We start from the raw sequence: 27870 nt of genomic DNA, 5'->3' as shown, positions 1-27870 counted from the left end.
TATTTTACCGGCATGAGTGTTTTCCCTATACATATGCATGTATGTATGTATGTGTATGCATCATGCCGAGTGCCCACGGAGGTCAGAAGGGGCATTGGATCTCATGGAACTGGAGTTAGAGGTTGTGAGCTTTCATGTGGGTACTGGGAACTGAACTCAGGTCCTCTGTGAGAGCAACAAGTGCTCTTAACTGCTGAGCCATCTCTCCAACCCAAGAACAAACGTCTGCGTTGGTGGCTAGACTCAGAGAGCCAACATTACCCATTGATACATCAGAGCAAAGGTCAGTCTACACCCCACTGGCTCCCAGCACAGCACAGCACAGCGTTCCAACTGTTCTCTTCCTCCAGGTACTGGGTTGCTGTCTTCCCTTCTGTCTGTCTCTACCCAGCCAGGCCTCTCTTCCAGGAGGCTTTCCCATTCATTCAGAGTGTGCCCTCATTTGGGGGTGGGGCAATCTACTTTCTGCTTGCATGCTATGGCTTGACTTAATCTCATGAATGGGGTCAACTCCATTGGGGAAAGAGCTGTGTCTTCATGACATGTGGCCTGTGAGGGACCACAGCAGGGCCTCAGTCCTTCCCAGACTCCATGTCAGGTCAAATGTGCTGGCTGATGGTTTTATTTGCCTGACATCATGTCCTGAATCTCAGAGCAAGCACTTCAGGAGCCCAAATAACAGTATTCCCGGAGTCTAATTTTTCACTTCAGTGTGTGGTGTCTCTCTGGTGGAGGCCCCCCAAGCAGAGATCAGTTCTCTTCCTTTTGCTCCTCTCCTCTGAGCACATCCCCATACCTACCCAACGTACTTCCCAAACATCTTTCCATCCACCAACTGCCCCACTCCCTCCATGCCCTGACTTGGGTCCAGGCCCTGCACCTGCAGCCGTGCCATCATGGGTCCCTTCTGGGTTCTGTCAGATGCTGTCCAGATGTACAGATGCTCAGGACACCCTCCATTTAGAAGCTTCTCCTCTGCTCTTAGCAACCAGACTCCCTGTTGGCATTCAGACCCTGGATAAACAGCTTTTCTCCCTGGCCCTTTCCCCTCCCCCCTGCCTCCCACCCCTTGGTGACTTCCCTGACCTCCTTGCTTAGGACAAGTGACCCCATCTGAGAGCTGTTTCCCAATAAGCCTGCCTTTATAGACTCCATTCTGGCTTGAATTGGCTCGTTTCGTTGGCGGAGAGGACCTATCTCTCCCCATCCATGTTCTACAAGGCTCTGTTCCCCCCAGCCCTCACTTCCCCAGCACAGGGCTCCACCTACTTTCCTTAGGAGCTTCTTCATTCCACAGAGCTGCCATGACCCTTCCCACTGTGGTGCTTTTTTTTTTTTTTTTTTTTTTTTTTGCCTCAACCTTCTGGCAATGCTTCTCCAAGACCCCTTTCTTCCTACTCTCCACACATACCACTTCCCAGAGAGAGACACGCTCCCCAATATTGTTTTTCACGTTGGTACCTGTGACCTGATCAACCCCCTCACAAGAGGGCATGAAGGGTGGCCTGCTGGCTCTGTGCTGTATCCCCAGCCCTGAATAGTTTCAGCTCAGAGCAGGACCTGGATAGATTCGGGATCGACAGGCATCACTATGGAGCGACAGTATTTCAAGCCATTTCCCTGTTATCTCGAGTTTCTCTCATAATGGACTAACTTTACAGACAAAGGCATTGAAACAGAAGACTCTGTGCTGGTGAGCTGGCCTGACCGAGCTGGGCTTCCGCTCTTCAATCCTGTGCTTTCTCTGTTGTGTCTCTTCTTATGCTCACCGACCAAGTTTCAGTCCCGGTTAGATTCACTAGATGGTTGCAGAATGTCACGAAGAACACTGACCACAGTGTGTAGCGTCCCTGCCTCAGCTCCCAGTCCTGCTCCAGTTTACTTTAGCCAAAGGAACTCATTTGTCTAAGGCAGTGACCGTGGCCAGGGCAGGGTTAACAGGAAACAGCATGTGAGTAGCACCTGCCCAGATGCAGGGATGGACAGAGCAAGCTCACACCACTGGGCTTTGGGATGTGCTACAAGCATCACAGATATATCTACACGGTGTGAAATCCTTCCCCTTTGCTGAGCTAGGAGACTTAGCCCTTTCTACCTTTTCCTTGTCACAATTACAAACGTTGCCTCCATTGTACCCAGGCTCCTTTGTCTGCCCTATAATTACTTCCTACTCCTGCTCTGTGCTCTCTGCCCCTTGGCACCTGAATCTGGACAGAATCCCAGATGCCTATCCTTTTAGGACTCTGGCTACATTTCTCTGGCTGCAGAAAGGACTCTCCAGCCACAGAGGCTAATTTTGGATTGTTCCACGCCCCCTCGTTTCTTCACCAATTCTCTCAAAATCAATGCTGATTTATCTGGAAGAGCCTTCAGAGGTGGAGAGTCACAGTTCTTCCCTGGTGTGAACTCCATTTCTTTCTCCCTCCGTGGTGATGAGGAGATCCACACATCACAACTTGCTGGATCAGAGCAGCCCCCGGAGGGATGGATGCGAGTGCAGGAATCCCCTTCCACCTGGGAAATCTGCACCTTGAACTGCTCTCTCTAAAGATGGAGCCAGTGTAAGACATGTCAGTTCAGATAGCAAGACAGACTCACGACAGAAGGAGTGCATTCACACCTCTGAAATCATTGTCTACCAACTGAGAGTAACAAGTGTCCAGTGTCAGGGTCATGTTGGTCATTCTGATGCCAACATGCCAGAAACCGGAGGCTGTCCCTCCAAAGGGGTACCACAAGAGAGGCTGGGGTGCTGTTGCTATTCTTCCTTACAAGGAACAGTGAAGGTGAGTGCTGGAGAGATGGCTCAGGGATTAAGTGCACTCTTGTAGAGAATGCAGGTTCAATTTCCAGCACCTTACAATGGTCTATGGCTTCAGTTCCAGGGAATCTGACGCCCTCTTCTGGCTTCCTCAAGCATTACATGCACATGGCTCACAGAAATACATGCAGGCAAACACTTCTATACATAATAAAATATCAGGGCAGAGGAAACAGAGGAGAGCTGGATGCTACTTCCCAACATCCACAGTTACACCAGCACCTCTGGGCTCTGGCTTTCTCTTCTGCCATCTGGAAGAGCCTTTCATGCTCTTAGCTCTCTGTCACAGCTCTGAGGCCTCATGTGCTAGAACCCAGTCAACATTCTGCATCCAGTTCTGCAAATTCAAAGCAACAGACACCCTGCCAAATGCAGAGAAGTGATCTATTAGAAGTACTTGTAACACGTAGGGACGCAAAGGTACTGTAAGCATCTGGGGTCAGCCACTGTTTCTGGCAGAGCAACTGGCAGGCTATTGTTATTTAGAGCAGTGGTTCTCAACCTTCCTAATGCTGTGACCCCTTAATACAGTTCTTCATGTTGTGGTGACCCACAATCATAAAACTATTTTTGTTTTTACTTCATAACTGTAAATTTGATACTGCTATGAATATCATACATGTCTGATATGCAGGATATCTGACAAGTGACCCCTGTGAAAGGGTCATTCAACCCCAAAGGCCATCTTTTTCTGAGTATTCCTCATTATGGACTTGGATCTCCTCACCGTTCTAGTGTCCTTAAGACTGAAATCATCTCACGGACTTCATGTGGAGGAAGTGTGTCTGGCCGCAGAGGGAGAGGGAGAATCCTAAGCCCCTCCCACTAACACTCCCTACTCCTAGCAACAGTAGCCTGTGTGGCAAGCACGGCCATGGCCGTCCATGTTGACACAAGTATAGTGGTTTGAATATGCTTGATCCATAGGAAGCGGCACTATCAGGAGGTGTGGCCTTATTGGAGGAGGTATGGCCTTATTGGAGGAGGTGTGGCCTTATTGGAGGAGGTATGGCCTTATTGGAGGAGGTGTGGCCTTATTGGGGGAGGTGTGGCCTTACTGGAGGAGGTGTGGTCTTGTTAGAGGAAGTGTATAACTGTGGGGGTGGGATTTGAGGTCTTCTAAGTTCCACTCTGTGTGGAAGAGAGCCTTCTCCTGGCTGCTTTCAGATCGAGATGTCTTGGGTCCTCCAGCACCATGTCTGCCTGCATGCTGCCATGCTTCCCGCCATGATGACAATGGATTGACATCTGAAACTGTAAGCCAGTCCCAATTAAATGTCATTTATAAGAGTTACCTTGGTCATGGTGACTCTTCACAGCAATGGAAACCTAACTAAGACACCAAGATTACACACCTCATTTTCTAAAACCACCTGCTGGGCTGTCCCATCAGCTCTCTGCATCCCAAGTCCCAACTTTTAACTTTTTTAGACTTGATTCTTTACCAATATCCATTTTCACTTTTAATTCCACACTCATGTTCTCCAGCAGCTGTTTACGTGTGTGCGTGTGTATGTGTGTGTGCATTTGCATGTGTGTGCGTGTGTGCATGCATGTGTGTATGTGTGCGTGCGTGTGTGTATGTGTGCATGCGTGTGTGTATGTGTAGTGTGTGTGTGCATATGTGTGTATGTGTGCATATGTGCGTGTGTGTGTGTGCATATGTGTGCGTGCATGTGCGTGTTGTGCTGGAGATGGAACTCATGGGTTTGCACGTGCTCAGCAAATCTCTACCACTGAGCTCTACCCAGTCTCTCTTGCTGTCATTTTCTAAACTCTTAGTTTCTTCAGTACAACAAACTGCATTATGACTGTCCCAGATCATGGATATCTAAGATTGTTTTTCAGAAGAATTCATTAAGTCTCTATGATTTTGAAGATCCCAGATTAGAACAGTTTTGTACTTCTTACTCAGATCTTTCCCCCTTTCTTCTCAGATACTCCAATTTCCTTCTCTCTTCATGGACAGAATGGGGGTCTCCTTGGCACCTCTCTCTTTCTTTTCTTTAGAAGTCAAAAAATATTTTAACTCCTGAGCCTGTCCTTGTGTCTGTGTATGGGTTTGTCCATGTGAGTGCATTTCCCATGGAGGCCAGAAGAGGGCATCAGAGTCCCTGGAACTGATGGAGTTGTGAGCCACCTGACGTGGGTGCTGCGTACTGAGCTCAGGGTCTGTGCAAGAGTGGGACATGTTCCCAACCACCGGGCCATCTCCCCATACTCAAGCATCTCTCTTGCTTAGCATAGAAAATGCAATCTCTTTAGCATTCTTCAAGCCAAAACTCTATCCTGAGTCAGACTGCTGGTGTCTATGCAGGAGTCCTTCACCCTGCAAATTCACAGGTACTTTAGTGCTGACTTTCATCAGGACACACCTTACAGTCACTTGCCTCAGTCACGAGGTCTGATAGTCTGGAGGCAAGCTAGCAGCCTCCTCCTACAGCTCACACAGATCCTTCACACCTAGAACTATGCCAGGATCCCTGGAGTACCTTCAACCTGCCATGCGCCCAAGAAACAGAGTCACAAATGCATAAGGCTTGACTCTACATCCTCTCTCAGCATACAGCTGACAAGAAGAAGTTCCTAACATTTAGTTACCCAAGTGAAAGTAGATTCCTTTTGTTTGATCAACATTTGGCAAATGTGATGAAGACTGATGAATTTTTTTCTAAGTACTTAAAATCTTATCTCTACTTTCCTTGATTCTTTGAGATAGAGCCTCACAATGTAGCTTAGGCTGGCCTAGAACTCAGTATGTAGCCCAGGCTGGCCTGAATGTAAGACAAACCTCTTGCCTGAGGCTCTTGACAGGTGGGATAAAAGGTATGAGCCTGGCCTCCATCTCTTGATAACTCTTTCAGGGGTGGCAAGCATCATCTGTTTGCACTAGTAAAGATCATTTACATATTTATAAGCTATGCCGATACTGGAAATACATGGACCATCTGATTTGGGGCAATATTTGTGTCTATCATGGTAGGTGTGTTGAGTACTGCTAATGTTGAGAATAAATTCGACTGGTCAGGAAAACATGTCTAAGGCAATGATTTCGATGTTTACATATATTCACTTGAATCTCTTGTTGAGTGATAACACTGAGGCCAGAAGAGTCCTCAGAAAAAGCTCACACTGCAATGCCTTTAACGACATTAGCAGTTCCTCCTCTGAGTGTGTGTGGAGAGATACGGCTCAGGGGTTAGAGCACTGGTGAGTTCCCAGCACTCACCACCACCTGTACTTCCGGTTCCAGGGGATCTAGCACCCTCTCTTGGCCTCTATCAGTACTCTGTGTATGTCCCTCTGACATACATGCAGGTAAAAATCCATACACTTGAAATAAGTAACCTTCTTAGAAAGTGTCCTTTACAGGGCTCAAGGATATATATGTATATTCCATTTTTATTTATTCCTTAAATTTTTCTGTTATGTCTCACATTTTCAGGTTGTGGTCTAAGAATTACCCTTTGAAAACTTAATCCTCTCCCACGTCATCAGGATCAGCGTCTGACCATCGCCGTCATCAGGATCAGTGTCTGAGCATCGCCGTCATCAGGATCAGCGTCTGAGCATCGTAGGTGGGGCGTGGAAAACTTACCACTCTTCCTGTGTAGTTATTGTCTTTTACAGATTTCCATGATTATTTTATCTTCTGTGTTTATCAGTTTGATAAACTGGCATAGCCTTCTTTGGGCTATCTGAGGCTCACAGAACTTAAATCTATAGTCTTTCCTTTTAAAAAAGGTTTATTTTTATTTATGTAAAAGCATCTGTGCATATGTCACGAATGTGCAGGTTCACTCCAGGCAGAGAGGACAATCTCCTAGGTTCTGGAGTCACGGGTGGTTGCGAGCCTTCTAACATGGGTGCTGGGAACCAGACATCTGGGAGAACAGGAAGCACTCCTGACTCTGAGACAGTTCTCTAACACCACCTGAGACGTCTCAATCACTGTTTGTTTGTTTGTTTGTTTGTTTGAAACAGGGTCACATTATGTGGCCATGGCTGTTCTGGAACTCAGCATGTAGGCCAGGCTGGCTTCGAACTCACAGAGATCCACCTACCTCTGCCTCCTACCTGCTGGGATTAAAGACATGCACCATCATTTTAAAGATAGTTTTAGAGACCTGTTACTTTCCATGAAGCCTGTGCTGGAAGTGGAGACTTCTAGTCAATGACTCACACATTATATTGCCGACAAATCTCCCATTTGCCATTCTGATTATTGCAAATTCCATGTGGCCCATCAGTGTCAACAAAACCGCAGAACAGCAGAAGGTGCAGACCACATTTGGAAACAGGAGCTTTGCATCTTATCCCCACCCCAGCTTTATCATTAGTGACAGATAAACACTATAAATTAACGTGTGCAATCTAACATCTGTGCCTGAATAGTGTGACCACTGCCACCCAGCTAATTAAGGCAGCCACCACCTCACATGGCTCCTTTTTTAGTGTATATTGGGTGAGACACTTATGACCTACCTTAGCAAGTGTAAACTGTGTGATTTAGAGCTATTAACTAACTACACCCGCCGTTCTTTCTAGCAGTCTCCAGAACGTATCTGCACAGTCTCAAGTTTCCTGTGGTGGTGGTTTGAATATGCTTGGCCCAGGGACTGGCACTATTAGGTATGGCCTTGTTGGAGTAGGTGCGGCCATGTTGAAGGAAGTGTGTCACCATGGGGGTGGGCTTTGAGATCCTATGCTCAAGCTCCACCCAGTGTAGAAGAAAGCCTATTCCTATTTGCCTGCAGAAGAGTCTCCTTCTGAAAGATCAAGATGTAGAATTCTTGGGTTCTCCAGCTCCAAGTCTGCCTGCATGCTGCCATACTTTCTGCCATGATGATAATGGACTGAACCTCTGAAACTGCAAGCCAGCCTCAATTAAATGTTGTCCTTTATAGGAGTTGCCTTGGTCATGGTGTCTCTTCACAGCAGTAAAACCCTAAGACACCTGTTTACTGGCTTTAATCAAGTAAAAGCCTCTTTCCCTATGTTTTCCTGTCATGTGGCAACATCCCTGGCCTCCTGCTTACCTTCCAGTGTTGCTGGGAGAGTTGAATTGAGGAGCTCTGTGAGTGTTATATAGGGATGTGCCTTTCTTAAAAGAGATGCTGTGTCATTTCCATTTTATTATTCTGAGACCTAGCAGGCATTTGAAAAAGGCGCAATGACTAAAATAATATGCAGGACATGATTTGATTAAAAGGTAGCCAAGTTCTCATATACATACAAAGGCCGGAGTTGTGTGCCCAGTACACACTGGGGCTAATTATTACCTGTCCCCTAAAAGTAGACATGTTTAAAGCAGAGTTTCTAGTTTGAAGCAGCATGGCTCTTGGGTACATACTAAGTGAACATTATGGATGCACACATGTCACTGGAGCTCAGTAGAGGCATCCTGCAATACCAGCAGCCAGCTTCATGCCTCTCTGAGTTCTTGGTGAACTGACAGTTTCTCACTGAAGTGCTGAGTTGTGTATCGACAATCTTCTTGGTTTTAAGGCATTGCTCTAGTTAAGTTTTCCTTGCTTTGATAAACACCCACCAAACCCAGCATGGGAATGGAAAGGGTTTACTCATCCACATCACAGTCCATCACCAAGGAAAGCCAAGGCAGGAACTGAAGCAGAGGCCGGGGAGGAATGCTGCCCAATGGTTTGTTTTCTCTACTATTCAGCTATCTTATACAGCCCAGGTCCATCTGCCTAGGGATGGTGCCACCCACAGTGGGCTGGGCCTCTTGCATCAATTGGCAAACAAGAAAATGTGCCTCAGACATGTAGCCCAGGCTTATCTGCCTAGGGATGGTACCACCCACAGTGGGAAAGGCTTCTTGCATCAATTGGCAATTAGGAAAATGTCCCCCAGACATGCTCGCAGGCCAATCGGATGGTAGAAACTCCTCAATTGGCACTCTCTCCTCCTAGGTTGGTCTAGGCTTGTATCAAGTGGACAAAAGCTATGACATCAGCTTAGTGTCAACCTGTGTACCCATGTAAATGATCAAATGACATTGTATGAAATTCTTGAAGACTTAAAAATATATTAAGTTATATATCCATTCTGCCTCTTTTTTTTTTTTTTTTTTTGGTTTTTCGAGACAGGGTTTCTCTGTATAGCATAGACTGTCCTGGAACTCACTCTGTAGACCAGGCTGGCCTAGAACTCAGAAATCCGCCTGCCTCTGCCTCCCAAGTGCTGGGATCAAAGGCGTGCGCCACCATTGCCCGGCCTGCCTCTTCTTTAATAGTGTTAGCACAGTATATCTTTCTCAGCCCTCTACCTCAAATTTGAATTTTACATTTAAATTAAAATTCTTGCAGTTACCATATAGTCACAAAGTGACCCCCTAGGCGTGTGGTGTCCACACATCCTGTTCTCTTAGTGATTTGATTGTCAGGAAAAGGACAAAAGAGGGAAGAACCTATGTTTACAATTTGAAACTCAGTTACAATTAGGTTTGTGGAATAAGCAGGTCTGTGTCGCATGTCGGTGACTACAGAGAAGACACTCTCTTGCTCTTGTACACAATTCCTTTGACTAGAAGATAACACTGATGTGACTTTTTAGAGCACAGACGGCCAGTTCCAGACAATGTCGACTAGATGGCGCCATTGACACTTCTCTCAGGCTTAGCTCAGGGTGGACGGGAGGCTCTGCTGACAGCTTATAAGGAGCCAAGGAAACTTAGTAACTCTGTCCTTGTTGTCCATAGGCCTCTTAAATATTCTAGCCACTTCCTTATTCTGTATCCTTTTACCCAATAAATGGAGACTGGGCTGGAATCCTTCTCTTTGATTTGGCTCCTCAGTGGTAGGGCCGCCTGTTTCCTCAGCTTTTCCCATGTCTCCTTTCTCCTTAGGACCTTGCTCATACCCTGGGTCCTGCATGGGGAGCAAACACGGCTCTTAAGACCCTGTCCTGGCTTCTCCTGGATCTTCTGTGTACACTCTGTTGTCAACTCTTTCCTTCTTATGTCATTTCTAGATAAGCATCTCCATGGAACTCCCTGGAGTTGGCATCTTTCATGACTTCTGTTTAGCCACCCGCTGGTGACACGCATCATGCCTCGTACCTCGTGAGACAAGCTCCCCTCTCTAGCTCACTATGCAGCCCCACTGGCCTCAACTCTGGCACTCTTCCTGTCTTAGCCTACCAGATAGTAGGGCTTTGGATAGGCCTATATCCCAGACCCCTAGGCTGACAGCTGTCTCGCTCAAGCTGTCCCAGAAGTTATATAGTCATTCTCCTTTATTGAAATACAAAACTGAAATTAGGCTGTTAGTAACCCAGTTTCCAGAAAAATCAAATTCTAAGAAATTCAGTGAGTCCTTTCCTCACAGAAAATGTATTTTAGAACCAAGGCAAAAGTGTGAATCTCCTTAGGCAGCAATGTTTTTAAAACATGGATTATGACTTTAACTTGTTTTTCTTTCATGGAATTTTCAATATTTAGCTTATCTAAAGAGTAATTCCCGGGGCTGGAGAGATGGCTCAGTGGTTAGGAGCAATGGTTGCTCTTGCAGATGACCCAGGTTTGATTCCCAGCACCCACACAGAGATTTATAAACATCTGTAACTCCAGCTCCAGGGGGATCTGACACCCTCTTCCGACTTCTGAGTGCACCAGGCATGCACATGGTGCATTTACAAAATCCAGGCAAACACTCATATACATACAATATAATAAGCTAATTAGAAAAAGAAAACAATTTCCAGAGACATTTAAGTAGAGATTCTGAGTTACAGAAGCCATGAATGCACAAAGGTGGGTGGAATAGCACCCGACTGTGCCCTGCCACCCTCTGGCTGGTCCACAGCACCCAGTTCTTCATCCCAGGTGACTTGAAAGGTGCACACTTCACTCTGACCAGCTCTTGCTGCTCAGGCAAGCCGGGTTTCTAAAGTCTCCATTGAAACCCAGTTTTCTCCCCACACAGTGTTTGTCTGTGCTAAAAAGGACATCATGTCATTGGAAGAATGAACAACACGTAAGAGATAAACTGAGCTGGTTTGTACTGTGGTCGGGTATTGATTTTTATCTTTCTATGAGCTTTTTACCATCAACACTAATGGTGGGTTACGTCAGGCGTGGGACTGAGGCTCTTCATAAGCAGAGTAAAGGACTCTGGGTTTATTCTCCACTTGTGCGGATGGACATCCCAGGACAGGAGTCTTCTAGAGGGATTTCTACTCTGGATCTAGGTAATGTTTTAGTATCTGCAGATCATGCTGTGAAATTCCTCTAAGAGGAAAAGCAGGCACCTCGCTGCAGGGGGCTTACTTCCATGACACCAGTATGATGCAGGCCTCCTGTACTGGCCACACCAGGCAGTCATCAATTTACCCACATGGACCACTTTGCTAAAAGCTCCCACCATGCTCTCTGCCAACGGATGTCAGATAGGCCAACCAAACTAGAACTATTCACATTCCCTTTAAGGGTTTAGTTACTTCAGACAAAGACAGAGAAGATGATGGCTGGAACTGTTACAGGGTGGGAGGCACAAAGCACTGTGGTGACAGATCAAGGAGCCACAAGGATCAGACTGCTTCTGCTCTGGCTCAAGAACAGACTTTGGGGTGGGGCAGGGGAGAGGGAGGGAGGAGCCCCTGGAACTGGATGTCCTTTGGCTGATGGAATACAGCTTCTCTCTCATCTTCAGAGGGTCGGCTCATCTGATGAAGCCCCCAATTTAAAATCCCACTGCACTGAACTGCGAGAGCCAGCAAGCATTTGCTTGGGGGAGGGTTCCTCCATCTTCTGCCCTCTGCTCCAGCCTCCGCCTGCTTGACTGAAGACTGGAGAGGGGAGCAGGTGCTGTGGGGACTTAATGAAGACAACGGGGAGGCTCCTCCATGAGGAGCCAGCCATCCTCACCAAGCGATGCTATACTTTCAAACAACGCCCAAGGCTACAACTGTATTCAGAAGCTAGCAACCATTCACCAAGTGCGCTGGAAGAGGGAGAGGATTCCCCTATCTGGGAGGCAGACCAGCATGCTCTGCTTTCCTCTACACTCACCCCAGAGCTTGCGGCTCCCCCACCCCATTCCCAGTAACTCCTCAGAACACTATTTCTCACTTGGTCTGTTTTAAGGGCAACGGGACAAAATGACCTTGGGGCATTTCCCATGAGCATCAGGTATAACTAGTCAGCTTTTTATTACTACCTCACTGTTGTGATTACGTTTCCTCACCCCCCACTCCCCTGTCTCACATACAGGGAAACATGGGGAGAGTTGGGAGGAGGTGGGGGCATTAATATATGGTGCAAAGACTGTTGGCTCCATTTCATTCCCATTATGTTGTCCTCAGAGACCTGCATCTCCCTCAGTTTTCCCAAATGTCACACAAGGCTGATAGCTATACCAGCTGGATGAATTCGGTAAAGGTTGGAATAATGTCTCCAGAATCTCAGGCATTGACCCTCTGTGTCTACAGGGGCTCAGCTGTTATCTGTGAACCCTGCCTACTTTTAAATTTTCCAAGCCATCCATGGGCCCTATCACATGGCAGAAGCAGTAGCCCAAGAGCCTCCGCAGTTACATTAAAAATGTATTTTTAAAAAACTTACCTCTAAGTATTAACAATAAAACACATACAAATTTGGGCTGGAGAGATAGATGGCTCAGTGGTTAAGAGCACTGGCTGCTCTTCCAGAGGTCCTGAGTTCAATTCCAAGCACCCACATGGTGGCTCACGACCATCTGTAATGAGATGTCCTCTTCTGGCTTGTGGGTGTACATGCACATAGAACACTCATACATAAAATAAATAAATCTTTAAAAACATACACGAAGCTAGAATACTAATAAATTTTAAATATAACTATGGATTTGAGTTTTTGTTCTTTTCACTCTTTTCTATTAAGAGTTTGTTTTCAATGCAGTTGATAAGTAATATGTGAGAGAACAAATAAAAACGGAAAAACAAGAGTTTGTTTCCATAATAAAAGATAGTAAATGCAGTGAGATTATTATATTCTTGGAACTAGCGTAGGGACAAACATGTTATGGTTGGGCCGAGTGTTCAAGGCTTTGTTGCAGACTGGGAAACCATGGGGCACTGTAGGAAGGTGGGGGGTCGTGTGTGATGACAAAGGCCTAGAGGTATTAGGATTCCTCTGACCAAGGGACCTCGAAACCCTTCTTCTTTCTCCTCTCGCTCCCTGGCTTGGGACACGAGAGGTTTTTCTTCAGTATGTATCTGAGGATTGCCCCGGGGACTCAGTAATAGTAACAAAACTCTAAGCTACACAGAGACATTCCACTGGCATCGACTCCCACACCTTTTCTGCCTAATCTATAATAACTAACAAGCAAAAGTCATACTCTACCATCACATTCGGAGTTAATTATGAAACAAAACCAAAAACTAAGATATCGAATCAGTATAATAAATTGTATTAAAAATAAAATGGAAATAAACACGGCCCCATACATAAGAACATGCAACATTCTGTACTGTACAGGACCACTGTCTATGCTATTTCATAGACATACCACCAGGGGGTGCTATGGGGTAGCATTTGGATGAACAACAAGCAAAAGATTCTAGCTTGTCAGTGGGACCCTGGGAAGCGAGCTCAGGAGGGTCATGCTCATTACCACATCCCCTGAGGCTTGCAACCATGGTTTCCCCCCCTCCTTTTTGGCAGGTCTGCTTGTCCTGTTGAGGAACATGATGGGCTGCAGGGGCAGAGCTGTTAGAACAGGTAGGTGTGAGGGTATGTTGGCACCTAAGTGTGGCGTCTCAGAATCCCTGGACTCTGGGCTGAGGCTATCAGAGCTGACTATTTCCACCACTATTCTGCTAGGACAGGGAGTCTATCTGAGTTTTTCTGTTCCCAGTGGTGAGATGAATTTCCAGTATGCCCTTCAAGATGTATTCAACACTCAGGAAAAATTTACTATAGCAACTGAACTCGCTAGACCAGCCAAAGCACCATTATATATAAAGAGTCAGTATCCCTTTCCCGAAATGCCGGGGGATAGAACTAGTTCCTTTTTCTTCTTTAGAGTTGGGAATGTTTTTATAGTGCACATAAGTTATCTTGGGGATGGGATCCAAGTCTGAACATGAAGTGCATTTAAGATTCTTGTTCACTCTTTAAGCATAAGGTAGAGTAAGTTTATACAATATTTTAAAGGTGCAGCCAGTCTTAGAAGCTTCAGTGCGGAATTTCACACTTGTGCCCTGTCAGTCCTCAAAAGATGTTGGAACATTTCATATTTCAAATGTCAAACCAGGGATGCATGACTTGTGCAATGACATCTAAGTGGCCAGGCTCAGTGTCCACTCGCCACGTGTCATACATGCCCAATCCCTCCTGAGAACAACCCACATGGAGATTTTCCTCAGACTCAGAAAAGACCATTCCCAAGTATCCCCATGAAGTGTCTTTACCCATCAATTCACGACATCCTCATGATGACCCTACAAAGAAGTAGCATCCGTCCTATCAGAAGAGGAGAGAGCCAGGACTCGGGAGAGGCAGCCAGAAGCATGCAGCCAGAAGACCACACTCAAGGACGAGGCTGCTGTTCCCATCAGAGATAAGGGCACACACACGGAGAACAGGGCCCTGTTTAGGATCCCAGAAGCATGAGTAGCATTTCCGCTGGTCACCATGGTGCCTCTCCGTTCTGCTACACTTCGCCGCTCAGCACGCTATGGGTTATATGTGGATACAGGGCTTCTAACCGAACAGCCTTATACATGCCATGGATGCATTTGTAACTTTTATAATTCGTATTATGGACTGTAGGTACTTGTTACTACTCTTCATTGACATAGATATGTCCAGTCCAAAAAGATGGGGGAATCTACATTGGTCAATCATTGCTGGTGTGACAGTTCTTAGTTGAGGAGAAGGAGGTGCTGGAGTCTTGGTACAAATGAATGTTTGCAGCTATCCGTGCAGCTTGCCATCCTCCCAAACAACAGATCAGCAAGTGACTCTGTGCTAACCGCTTTCAGCAAACAGGGAAAAAAAAAAGACTTGAGAAAGAAAAGGGCAGGTTGGGTTTCTCCAGGAAGGCAGGGAGAGGACGGAAGGGCACAGAACTCCCGTACAGTGTAGCTCAGGTGACCAAGGAAGAAGTGATGTACACCGTGGAACTCAGTGTCCTGTTTTACTGACTTCAAATTAAGCTAGAGTTGTAGGCACTTCCCTCTCTTATTGGGGAAGCACTGATACTGTAGTTTTACCTCTTCTTGTTTCTAGACTCCAGTCGACCCATACGTGGAACCCAGAATGCCCACTGCTTACTAGGGTTTGAGTACGGCCGATCCTCCAAAACCTCCTACTGAAATGTGGTAGCCAATGTACTGCAAAGTGAGGCCTTGGAAAAGAATCCATGTTTGTCTTGATTCCCATAGGTTGGCCCTGAGGGATCCAGTCAGCATAAGACACTTCACTCGCCCGCTCTAACCCTCTCACCCACATGCTCCCACCCTGCTGTTCTGCTGTTCTTCACCATGAGGTGAAGTGTTCTGAGGCCCTCCCCAGAGGCTCAGCAGCTGCCAGAGCCACGCTCTTAGCTTTTCAAGCCTCTAGAACTGTTGAGGCAAAATGAACCGCTCTCTTCTTCTTCTTGTTTTCTAAATAAATTTCCCATTCTTGGTTGTTTTATTATAGCAACAATAACAAGGATGGGCACCATATTTAAATCTACAAAGTAAACGCTCGCCTTCATCCTCAATCTACAAAGTAAACGCTCACCTTCATCCTCAGGCACACCTTGGCTTCCAGGTGATGCCAGCCATCTGCTGACAGGAAACCAACATTCTGCATTTCTCGAGAAACAGTGTTCAGGGGAGTGCCCTCTAGAGCCCACACTGTAGGGCTCAGAGGAGCACACTCCTTAGGCCAGCCCAGGTGCATTTCCCATTAGCAGCAAATGTCTGCTCTTCAAGTCCTCTGTATGTTACTCTTCCTTCCTTCCTCCCTCCCTTCCTTCCTTCCTTCCTTCCTTCCTTCCTTCCTTCCTTCCTTCCTTCCTTTCTTCCTTTCTTTCTTTCTTTCTTTCTTCCTTTCTTTTGCCTACCTTTCTCTTTATAATCAAGGTGACTTATTCTTCTTTTCAGACTAGCTTCTTCGGCGAGTTTTGGGCTCCTGGAATATTCTAGAATGCTGCAAGAGATTCCATATGACCAAAAGCCTCGACTCTAGCCCAAACCCTAACATCACACAGACAGTTCCCAATGACCATCATTAGTTCACGAACCCAAAGAGCTAAGAAGACCTTAAACATTCACAGACAATCTCACCTTTCCAAAGAAATGCTTAGTGGACACAGCCAGGGCGTCAAAGCCGTGGATGACTGTCCTCAGCTCCCTTCGTGCCAGACCCAGCTGCCTGGCCTGCCACTCACACCGGTCCCTCAGTCGCTGGGCCAGCTGCCGCTCCGCCTCTCGGGCCTGCAGGTCAGGCTTGGGTGGGAACTCACTTCGAGGAGCCGTGGTCCTCTGCTTTGGGTACCCTAAGAAGAAAGGAAGGGAGTCACTGGTGGGATTCTGTTCAACTGCATCATGTCACAGGAGCTCCCCAGGCCTGTGGGACAGGGAAGGAACTGCCCGTGCCTAGTCATTTTAAGTATTAAACAGACAAAATAGCCAGGGACTTAAATTATTTATTTTGTTTACATAGTTTCAAGTGGAAAGTTTTTGCTTTGAAAACAGTAACAAACACACCACCAAATTTCAGCTTCCACCATTTCTTTAGGCTGGAAAGAAAAAAGCAAGAAGTTTTTCCTTCTTTCTTGTTTCTTAAAGGGGATTTAAACAATTTATAAACATTATTATAAAGACCTTGTAAATAAAAGCATCCAACAGCAAAGGCAGCCAGACCCAAAGCCTGTTTCCTCATAATGAACTTACATACAGAGACTCGCCATTCGAGGAGAACGCTGTGGGGATTCACGTTACATTTTACACTTTCTATATTGAATCTATTTTATGTACTTACCGCCCTTAGACAAATGTCTACCGGGAAATCAATCCAGCATCAACTCTGGTAGAAGTCAGGCTTCTGAGAGCATGGTGGCTCCTTCCTTAGTATCAGAGAGAAATTCTGCAAGCCCCTTCCTGCTCTATATGTGGCTCCTCTTGTGACCTTGTTCTTCACTGTCAAGGTCAAGTGATAACATCTATTCCTGGGGCTTAGTACCCGCTGCACCAATGTCTTGGGGGCCCCCAGTGTGACTTCATATCATGCCCACAGCTACAAATCCAGTCCAAGACCCCCACTGGCATCCTGCTTCTAATCTTCATTACATAACGTGTGTAGTGTGATCTTCCCAGAGATGTGAGACTGTTTATCACCTGTGGGAAGCCACCCTCGGTTCCCATGGCAGTGTGAAGGAAGCTGCCCTTCCCCACACCGCTCCCAAGGCTCCTGTGAGGCAAATGGGAGGTGATACAGCTCACAGAATGAACTGAAAGTTGGGTTCCTAGGGATGAGGGTGGGGGTAGGGAGGTACAAAAGAGGGACCTTTTTGGCTGAAGTTTGAGGAAGGAAAGTCCCCGGGAATGAGCCCATGGCAAACAAGGTCATCATGGGCAAGGACCCATGGACCACCATTCCTCCACTGAGGCACAGAGACACGCTGTTCCCACAGGCAGCCAGAGAGCCTGCAGGTAGCCAGGATCTAATAACTCAGATACAGTCTCCCTGTGTTCAGGCAGATGTCCCTGTGTCACCTAGTCTTCTAGAGGCACTTTCTTTCTCTTCTGATTTTCACCCTTTTCTAAAGCCTCAGGGAGCAAGATGCAAAGCCCAAATGCAGTGTCTGACACAGGTACACAAAGCAAGGTGACACACAAACGGCCCCATCCGAAGGGTGACTCAGGCGCAGGCACCTGATAATGTTAATGAGATCATCTTTCTCTTATGTCATCCGAGACTGTGGTGGACCTCACAGGCAACATACCTTAATTTCTGGGACCCATGTGGGGACTGGAAGTCAAACCTAGATCCTCTGCAAAAGCAACACGAGCTCTTAACTGCTGAGCCATCTCTCCAGCCCCAGCACTTACCATATTTAAAAGTGTTTTGTTGTTGTTGTTGTTGTCTTAGTTGGGGTTTCTATGGCTACAATGACACACCATGAGTTGGGGAGGAAAGGATTTATTTGGCTTACACTTCCACATCTTCTACACTGTTTATCATTGAAGGAAGTCAGGACAGGAAGCCAACCAGGGCAGGAACTTGTAGGCAGGAGCTGATGCAGAGGCCATGGAGGGGTGCTGCTTACTGGTTTGCCCCTCATGTCTTGCTCAGCCTGCTTTCCTACAGAACTGAGGACCACCCACAGTGGATGGGGCCCTCCCCCATCAGTCACTGATTAAGGAAATGCCCTACAGCTGGATCTTATGGAGGCCGTCTCTCTTATATTTTTGGTTGTGAGTCTAGCCTTTAACGGCTGAGTCATCTCTCCAGCCCAGAGACATTCTCTCAATGGAGGTCCCCCCCACCCTTTCTAGTGATTCTAGCTTGTGTCAAATTGGCATAAAACTATCCAGTATAGTTATCACTTGGTTAAAAAAATTATACTCAATATAATGTATACCATAAACATGTGGCATAAAAGGAGCCAGTGAAATGCTACCGTTAAAAGTCACTTTTGAATTATTATTACACTGCTTTTATTCATGTACTCAAAGCTCCAGTATTCAATTGAATGCACAGTCAGCTCACCTTCACCTCTAGGGGGCACCTGGCAATTGTCAACCTTGTCCATGTCAGAGGCTGCCCAAGAATATCAACTTTTGGGACCAACACGATAAGCTTAGCTACTTTGTGACACTAAGAGTTTAGGACTCCTTGTTGACTGCACCTTAATCCTCAGTCACTGTCATGGTTTATCCAAACCCCAGTCCCCAGATCTGAGGCATTAGGAAGGAAGCACTGAGCAATGAAGCTGGCTACCGAGTTCTCTAGTCTTAGTTATTATTAGTTAGAAAGGGTTTGTGATGGCAAACCTCAATGGTCACTGCGGCTGCAAACGGACGATTTTATTAGTATCATCCAAGGATCCTGCTTTCCATGAGAGCCCTACTTCTACATTACCAGTGTTCAAAGAACTCATGAGTAATGAGTACTGTCTTATCCATGACCTACAGATAGCTGGTTCTCTCTCTCTCTCTCTCTCTCTCTCTCTCTCTCTCTCTCTCTCTCTCTCTCTCTCTCTTCCTCTCTTTCCCTCTTTGCCTTTTTGAGACAGGGTTTCTCTCTGTAGACCAGGCTGTCCTAGAACTCAGAGATCCCCTGCCTCTGCCTCCTGTGTGCACCACCAGTGCCTGGCCAGATAGCTGATTTTTTGATGAATGCTTCACGCTATGATTTTTAGGGCCCCAAATATTTGATTCTTGTTATTGAACATTTTCTCTGTGTCTGGTGTCATGCAGGGTTCAGTGAGTGAGCAAGGAATCAGGCTCATCGATGGTCTTTAGCCAACCAGTGTCTAAGAGGGAAGTATCCGGGTTCTCTGGTTCCTCTCTACCGAGGCTGCTTCCCATTCCCTCCTGTGTGGGGCTAATGTGAACCATTCAGGGCCAGGGGTTTACTCTAAATCCAGAATACACTCCCGCTGTCTGAATTTTGTCCCAGTCCCAGTTTCTTCCGAGCCATCCTATCAGCTGCATAAATCAGGTTAGGGCAGAAGGACGCTATGCTGACCACAATGACATGTGACAGCTTACCCCTAGGGAGAAGCCAGTGACTGGACATCAGCACAAAGGTGAATGTCAACAGTTGTTTGCGTGCAAAGGCTGAGCTTCCAACGGTTTCCGTGCAAAGGCTGAGCACTGGGGAGGACGTGGTGTTTGAAAATGGAAAGTGAGTATTAAAAATTCATTTGCACCATCCGGTCACTACCCAGGGGATTACTGTGGATGAAACGGGGTGATTTAATTAGATCTGGAAAACTTATCGGACACAGCCACGGAGCTGTGCTGGCGCCTGCACGGTGATAATGTGACAGGGGGCCATGACCTTCACACTTGTAAACAAGGTGGCAGCAAAGACTGGACACAGCTTTGATAGCTTCTCAGTTGAAGGATAAGTCCTTTACGGACTTGGTCATTGTCCTTACTTAGGTGTAACCCATGAGCACACGGGTAGAGCTTTTTGTGGACTTGAAGAGAACTTTGTTTTTAAGTAAACATAGTTCAGAAGTTTTTGTGGGATGGAACTTGATTTGCCTCTTAGCGTTGGCAGCTGCTTGTCAGGAGTTTCTGCCATGCAGCATGGTTTCCTCCAGGAAGAGGAAACCTTGTTTGAGGAATTGCCTCCATCTGATTGGCCTGTGGGATATTTCACTGTCATTCTGCCTAAGTTTAAGTGATAACCCTTGACCTCTGAGGAGGAAGGGAGCCTGGGGGTTGATCAAGTAATCAATTCCACCGGTATGTTGGTGTTTCTTAGCACCTCTAAACCGCAGGGAGTTCTTGTCTGGTTAGACAAATCTATGGATCATGTTCCTAAGCAAAAGGGAGATGCTGTCACTCCCTTCTGGCTCCCATGCTAAGGACCTTTCTCCTGGATGCTCATCTGTGTCCTGTGTCTGATCCTTTATAAACAATGGGTAAGTGCAGTAGAGGCCTCCCCATGAGCAGGCACAGCAGGCGTTAGCAAGGAGGACCAAAGCCCGCACGTGCTACCGCCCGACCGGAAGGCAAACAGTGAATTACTTTAGGAAACAAATTTGGCCCAGTTTAAAGAAGTTAAGTATATAATTACCATACAACCCACACATCCAGCTACTAAGGTATTTACCAAAGAGAAATGAGTGCAGCTATCCACACCGCACCACCCACAAACACCATAGCTGCTTGACTTTGGTTCCAATAGACAAACAGCCCCAAAGGACCATTGTCAGGGAAATAAGTAAGCTGGGTATAGTGGTTTGAATGAGAGAATGCCCACCATAGGCTGAACATTTGGACCCCAGCTGCTGTTGTTGTTTGGGGAGGCTTAGGAGGTGTAGCCTTGCAGGAGGAAGTCATCACTAGGGGCTGGCTTTGAGGTTTTAAAGCCTATTATCCCCAGTGCCTGTTCTAAGCTTTCCAGCTTACAGGAGGGGTTGTGAGTTCCTAGCTTTCCACTGAACACACCAATGCTAGCAGCTTGCTAACCCAAAATGACAGACTCTTATCCCTCTGGAATCGTAAGCCCAAATAAACTCTTTCTCCTGTAAGTTGCCTTTGTCACTGATGAATCCTTGCGTAGCCTTCAGGAACTTATACCTGACTAGGATGGCGAGAAAATGAAGGACAGGCGGACCGGCAGACAGACAGACAGACAGACAGACAGACAGACACACACACACACACACACACACACACACACACACATACACACACACACACGAGCCCATAGACAAAAAGCTGGAACTGAGTGGTCTGGGATCTTGGCTGGATCCCAGCTGAGTATTAGAAGCTCAGTGTGTTTCTGAACAAGGAGCCAGGTTTAGCTACCTCAGCGAGGGCAGTCTCTGTAGGGGAACGATCTTCAGTCCTTGAACATCTAGTGGGAGAAAGCTGTCGTGGACATTTTTGCCACACTGTCTCCCTCTGTGACTGAGGCTGTGGGGGGTGGGTCCTTGACATGCTGAGCCCATGTACAGGGCACAATGCACTCAGGAATTCACTTGCTCAGGGCTTCCTCTTCAACTACAGGGCACAGTGTTTTATCACAGCAACAGAAAAGTAATTAACACATAGAAGTATGCACCAATGTGAAGGAAGGGGTTATTGAAGAAGACAGTAAAGGAGCAACGCATCACATGATTCCATTTATATGAGACTTTAGAAAACACAAACTACTATGATGGAGATGAGTGGGGTTGGACTGGGGGTATGGTGGACTGGGCATGTGGGCCTGACAAGGTATATACCACGACATCTGGGAGCAGATAGATGTGTGCATTCTCATTGAAAGGTGATGGGTCCACAGGTGAGTGCCCACATCACAACTGACCAAGTCGTACACTTTATACATATAGGTGATTTAATATGCATTAATTGTTGATTTTAATTATTAGTTATTTGGCATTTCATGAATATAAATATTTCCATATTTCAACTTTTAAAACATTCTTATATTTTAGGCATGCACTGGAAGTGGTCCAAAGCTAGGTATTTGTTTGTTTGTTTGTGTTTTTTCTTGGAGGGGGAGTTAGTTTTTTGTTTGTTTGGTTGGTTGGTTTTGTTCTATTTTTACAAGACAAGGTTTCTCTGTGTAGCCCTAGCTGTCCTGAAATTCACTCTATAGACCAGGCTGGCCTCCAACTCACTCTGTAGACCAGACTGGCCTCAAACTCACAGATATCTGCCTGCTTCTTCCTCCCAAGTGCTGGGATCAAAGGTGTGTGTCACCACCTCCTAGCTCAAAGCTAGGTTTTATTATATACAGTTTGTTTTTCTTCCTTTTATGAAATATTACTTCTTGAGCTTAGAACCTCAAAGTGTGATTTTTTTCCTATTGAATTATTTTTATATGTTCTCATAAGAGCATATATTCCTTTGCAAAGAAATTTTCTCATGCATGTGTACATGTCATAGCATCTTGGTTCCTTTCGTATGGAATGAGGAAAACCAGCCTGCGCATGTGTCGGGTTGGTGTACATCCATCAACACCATCTGAATGAACTCCGCACCAATGCAGGCCTCAGCCTCCAGCACAGAACACATATGTACGTACCTGGTGAGTGAAGCTTGGTAGCAGCAGATGCTGTCCTCTTTGGAGACGAAACAGCAGGCTTCTTAGCCTCTGGATCTTTCTGCAATTCTTTCTTTGCTCCTACAGATGGTAAAGAGGAACAGAAGAGAGAAGAGGCTGGTTATGGGCAGAGCCGTAACACAAGCTGCTGTGGGAAAGACTATGTAATAACAGGAAAACAGAACAACAAGAAAATAGCTGGGTAATTTGTTATAGAGTGGCTCCCTTGTTTATAATGTAAGAATGTAATTTCCAGTCTCAGCTTGAACTTAAAAGATTGAACTTAAAAGATCCTTAAGTCTGAGTTTCAGTCTACACTCAAATATTAGTTGTGTCCCCCCCACCCCAAGGCACATCCCAGGAAGAGCACATTCCAAAGACTCAAACAAACATTCCAGGCAGAGAGACCTAAGGTAAGAGTCTTATCAGGGAGATGAGCCCTTAACACAAGTATACCTGGGTAAACAGAAGTCACTTAAGCTAATCCTCTTTGTGGTGTAAATTTGACTTGCTTTGAAACCCTGGCCTGGGAATGGCTGTTTGAAATCTTTTTTAATATTGTCTAAGAAGTAATTAACTGTCTTTGTAAACTCTGTGTATAAGCTACCCTGAACCTCTTGCCTGCGAGCAGAAGAGCCCCGGTGCACTGGTCACTATCAATTCATCAATTTATCAATTTATTAATAAACCTCATGCTATTGCAGCGAGTCCTGTCTGTGAGTGTCTCTGTGGGATCGAGTCCCCTGGTTTTGGATCTTCAAAAGTCCAACAATAACACAGGGGATTTAGATCTAAGTGTCCCCTGAAATGGGCCCACATGTTTCTGGTTTGACGAAAACCAGTAAACCGTGACCTCACAAGACATCAGTGAATTAAAACTTCACTGTACTTAGGTCTACTGAAGACAGGGAGGGGAGCGATAGACAAAAGGATATCCGCCCGCTGGCTGAGAGTGGAAGATCTCTAATTGATTTCCATTCAAAGGCAACCTGGAGTTCGATGCCCGCCCTGGGCTGCAGTTTAGTGATCCCGGAACTATCCCAGCATGCTCTGCAGGAGGGATAACCCATGCAAGAGTGTGATCTAGGGGCACCGGTAGATGCTGCAACTTAGCCTTCAGGGAGCTATCCCAGCATGCTCTGCAGGAGGGATAACCCCGGGCAACTCTAGAGGCACCAGTAGATGCCCTCAAAAGATGACTGGGGGCAGTCAGAGTCCCTTCTCTCTGAAAGCTGAAGTCTGCACATCCTCAATGTTGTTCGGTAGACTGCAACTGCCCGCTACATGTCCACTCATTCATACTCCCACCGGATGGACAGTGCATGCGAGAACTTTCTCCAGGCCCATGCCCAGCCGGCCCTGACAAGCCAGGCATGCAATTACTGACAGACACCAAAGGACTGCATAGCAATCGAATGTGTCTCCACTCAGCAGTGACCTAACTGCAAGTCCATTTCTCTCCCTGGTATGTAGGAAGAACTCTTCGTTCATTTTGCAGAGCATCCCTTTCCTCATATTGAAATTTTGCTGATCTCCCCCTTCAAATGTCGTATTACCATCTTTTACTGCCTATAGTTTGAGGTTTTTACATGTTTAAATACATCCACACCCTCTTTCCAGCTCTGACGTCTTGAGAACATTACCGAGGGTTTCTATGTGTTCGCATGTACACTGAAGTTCTACTGAGACATCTCAGGGCTTCAGGCGGCTCTGCCTCGGAGACCTTGAAACCCCAGCCACTATTCAGTTCTCCAGGTATTACAGACAACTATGCTAATCTCCAGAGTCTCTTCCTGCCCTCTGACTTTGTGTTAGATAACAAATAGGGAAAGAGACCAGGACTCTGGGAAACTAAGCAGGGAAACATTAGGTGTCTCCAAAAGTCACCAAACTTGTTTCCTGCTTTCCAGGCAAGGTACTCATGAATATTTATTTAGCCTGAATTGAGTTTCCCATCCCTGTCTCCTGGAGCACTGGCTGTAGCCCCAGCTGGAAACCTTAAATGCAGATAACTTTGACTTTGAAATTCCACTTCTGCAAAACTCACTATAGAGCACTTCTCCAGGCATGAAAAATACGTGCTCAAAGACAGGACGTCATTTACAACAGATATGTGAATATCAACAAAATTCACATTGAAGACCTAAATCATCACACACACACACACACACACACACACACACACACACAGTCAAGCCGTGGAGTAAGTACTATGCTGTCGTTAAAAATATTATACTGACATGGAAAGACATCCACAATAAATAAAAATGTTAGCTGTTGAATAGAATTCAAGGCATTGTCTCATGTCATCACACAAAATAGCACCTGTATTAGGTTTCTAGAGACTTAGTCGTGCTAAATTCTAAGCAGTATGATTGAGTAGCTTGACTATTTATTTTTTGATGACTATGCATTATTTCCATTTCAAGGCAATAGTAAAGCGAGAGAGGTCGACCCACCGTATGCAATAGTCTGTGTGTTGCATGGAATGACAAGAAGGCCTGGCAGTGTGATCCCAGAATTCTCTGGGCTGAGGTTCAACCTGTCTTAAGTCTGCCTGGCCTGCCTAGCTGTCCTCACTGTCTGCTCATTTCTCCCCCCCTCAAGCCTCTGTTTCCTGTTACCTCAGTAACAACTCCTCCAACTGCCCCCCACCCTCGGCCCCTCTCAGCACAGGGTGGAAGGGTTCACATTCCTGCTGTGCTGTGGACTGAGTGTAAAGTGGCTCCTGGAGGCTCCCAGGTCTTCAGCACTGTTTGGGGGACCTGTGTCATTGTTAGGAGACAAGAACTCAGCTAGCAGAGGCTGGCTCCTAAGGGTAGACCTTACTGGTACAGCCTGGCCCTCCCAGTAGCCCAAGCTTTTACTTCTTCCTATGTGAGGCTCATGCTTTCTAGATTCCTGTGGCCCTCTGTTTCGTGGCCAGCTTCTTTAGTGACTTCCTCTATTGTGGCCAACTTTAGTGACTTTGTGGCCAGTTTCTTTACTTTGTCAGAATACCAATCATTTTTTTCTCTTTAAATTTTCCACTGCTCAAAATTCCTTCCAATCAAATGCTCACTTTAATTCAAAATTTTAATGTGGTGAGCACCTCATTCCAAGATGCAAAGGGATTTCTCTTTGGGTTCCTGGGTTGCTAATGACGAGCCTAATATTGTGATAAATCTCAGCCTTTTGTGGGTGATCTGCTTTACTTTCTTGAAAAACTCTTATTACCTCTTATTCTCACCCTAGACTACCTGGTTGCCTTTTTTATCTACTATGCGAGAGACCTGGTAGATCCTGTTACCCTGCATCCTACGGTTCTGAAGCCTTTTCTTGATATGTTCTTTGATAACGCTGGGTTCTTTCCCTCTGGTTTCTCAGCTTGTGGCTGTCCTATTTGAGTTCTATTTGTGTGTGATGTCTTACTTTGGACAGCCTCCATGTGCTCAGTCACACCCAATCCAGCCTCAGTTAAACTCTGTCACTTCAGCCTTCTCCCTCCCACGCCTCCAGCTTAAGCCCCTTTGCTTACACTGGAGACAACCATTCTGTCTTTTTCTTCTCTTTTCTCGTTTCTTCACACTCAGTGGAACAACATGTCTGGTGAAATACACGTTTTCTCTCTCTCTCCAGCCCGTCCACACCTCATCCTCCCATTCACTGTAGTTTCCACACTCAGACCAGAGCAGCCACTCTTTGCAGTAACCTCCCCTGCCTGCTTTGTCTCTCACTGAACCTGCCTCAGACTCGGCATAGGTGGTGGGGTAGGGTGGGAGAGTGGGGGTGGGGTAGGGGTGGGCTCCAGATTCTGCCACCAGCCTCCAGTCCTCTCCCACATTGCATGACAGTTGAGGATGTTGTTTACCCACCCAGAGGTCCCATTAAGATGTGCACTCCACATGAGTCACCTACTCACTAAATATCTGTAAATAAAAGGAGTTGGTTATCTATGCTAAATAATCATGCTTCTTTTTCTCTGTGGAAAACAAAACCAACCCCGAGATGAGTGAATTCTGGGCATTTGAAGACCTCTTGTGCTAGTTAGTCTTTTGTCAACTTGATGCACTCTAGAGTCACTGGGAAGTGGGACCCCATGCTGAGAAAATGCCTCCATTACATTTGCCTGTGGTGCGGGGGCGGGGGGGTGGGGGGTGTTGGTGGGGTGTTGGTGGGGTTGGGGTGTTTGTTTGTTTGGTTTTTGTTTTGTTTTGATGACCCATATGAGCAAGGCCACCCTCGAACAGGTGGCCAGCAGTGCTATAAGAAAGGAAGCTGAGCAAGCCATGGGGAGCAAGCCAGTAAGAAGCATCCATCTATGGCCTCTGCTTCAGTTCCTGCCTGGAGTTCCTGCCTGCCCTGACTCCCCTCAGTGATGGAGTGTGACCTGCAGGTATAATAAGCCTTTCCTCTTTGAGTTGCTTCTGGCCATTGTTCTGGTTGGTTTTATGTCAACTTGACACAAGCTAGAGTCCTTAGGAAGGAAGGAGCTTCAATTGAGAAAATGTCTCCATAAGATTCTTCTGTAAGGCATTTTCTTAATTTGTGCTCAATGGGGGAGGGTCTAGCACATTGTGGGTGTGGCCATCCCTGAGCTTGTAGTCCTAGATTTTATAAAAAAAAAAAATGGAGGCTAAGCAAGCCCTGGTGAACAGTCCGGTAGACAGCAACCCTCCATGGCCTCTGCATCAGCTCCTCCCTCTGGGTTCCAGCCCTGCTTGAGTTCCTTCCATGATGAACAGCAATATGGCGGTGTAAGCCAAATAAACCCTTTCTTCTCCAGCTTGCTTTTTGGTCAAGGTGTTTCTCTACAGCTATAGAAACACTAACAGTCAAGGAGCTTTATCACATCAATAGAAGCCTATTTTCTCTCAAACCAAACGAGCAAAGCTCTGAAGTGCACAGGTTTGTGGGAAGAAAACATATCAGCTCTCCTGGGGATTTCACATATTACCTGATCTAGTAAGGCTGAGAAAACTTCAGTATGTTAGCAGTGGTGGGAAAAGTATTCATTTTTGACACCAATACATATAACCATTTTTTGACACCAATACAAATACCTTTATTCATTGGGGCAGATTTTAGTGAGGCAAGCCCAAATTATCCCTTGTTTTTTTTTTGTTTTTGTTTTTTGTTTTTTATTGTTGTTGTTGTTTGTTTTCTGCCTTGTTCTTGTTTTACTTGGTATTTTAGCTTTCAAATGAATTCCAGAGCATAATGAAATAAATGCTTTGGGGAGGGGGCAAACAGTTTCCCTCTGCATGAGAAGAGTCCCTTCATGGCCCACATTAGAGTGAGTTACGGATGCCCATGGTGATTTTCTGAGACTTTACTA

General features: G+C 46.2%; 1 protein-coding gene across 4 annotated transcripts in view; it reads right to left on the bottom strand.

Moving 5' to 3' along the window:
* Positions 1–27870, bottom strand: part of Mtus2 (microtubule associated scaffold protein 2) — a 353199-nt gene that overhangs the window by 59127 nt on the left and 266202 nt on the right. For all 4 annotated transcript variants that reach the window (XM_028779761.1, XM_028779762.1, XM_028779763.1 and 1 more), the window contains 2 exons: positions 22536–22634; positions 16103–16314 (listed from right to left, as the gene is read on the bottom strand). In XM_028779761.1, coding sequence (XP_028635594.1) covers positions 16103–16314; positions 22536–22634 — 311 coding nt within the window. The remainder of the gene's footprint in view (positions 1–16102; positions 16315–22535; positions 22635–27870) is intronic.

The sequence above is a fragment of the Grammomys surdaster genome, unplaced genomic scaffold, assembly GCF_004785775.1.
Source record: "Grammomys surdaster isolate TR1022 unplaced genomic scaffold, NIH_TR_1.0 362, whole genome shotgun sequence".
NCBI lineage: Eukaryota > Metazoa > Chordata > Mammalia > Rodentia > Muridae > Grammomys > Grammomys surdaster.
Note: the sequence above shows the minus strand (reverse complement) of the source record. Positions and strands in the feature narration are given on the sequence as shown.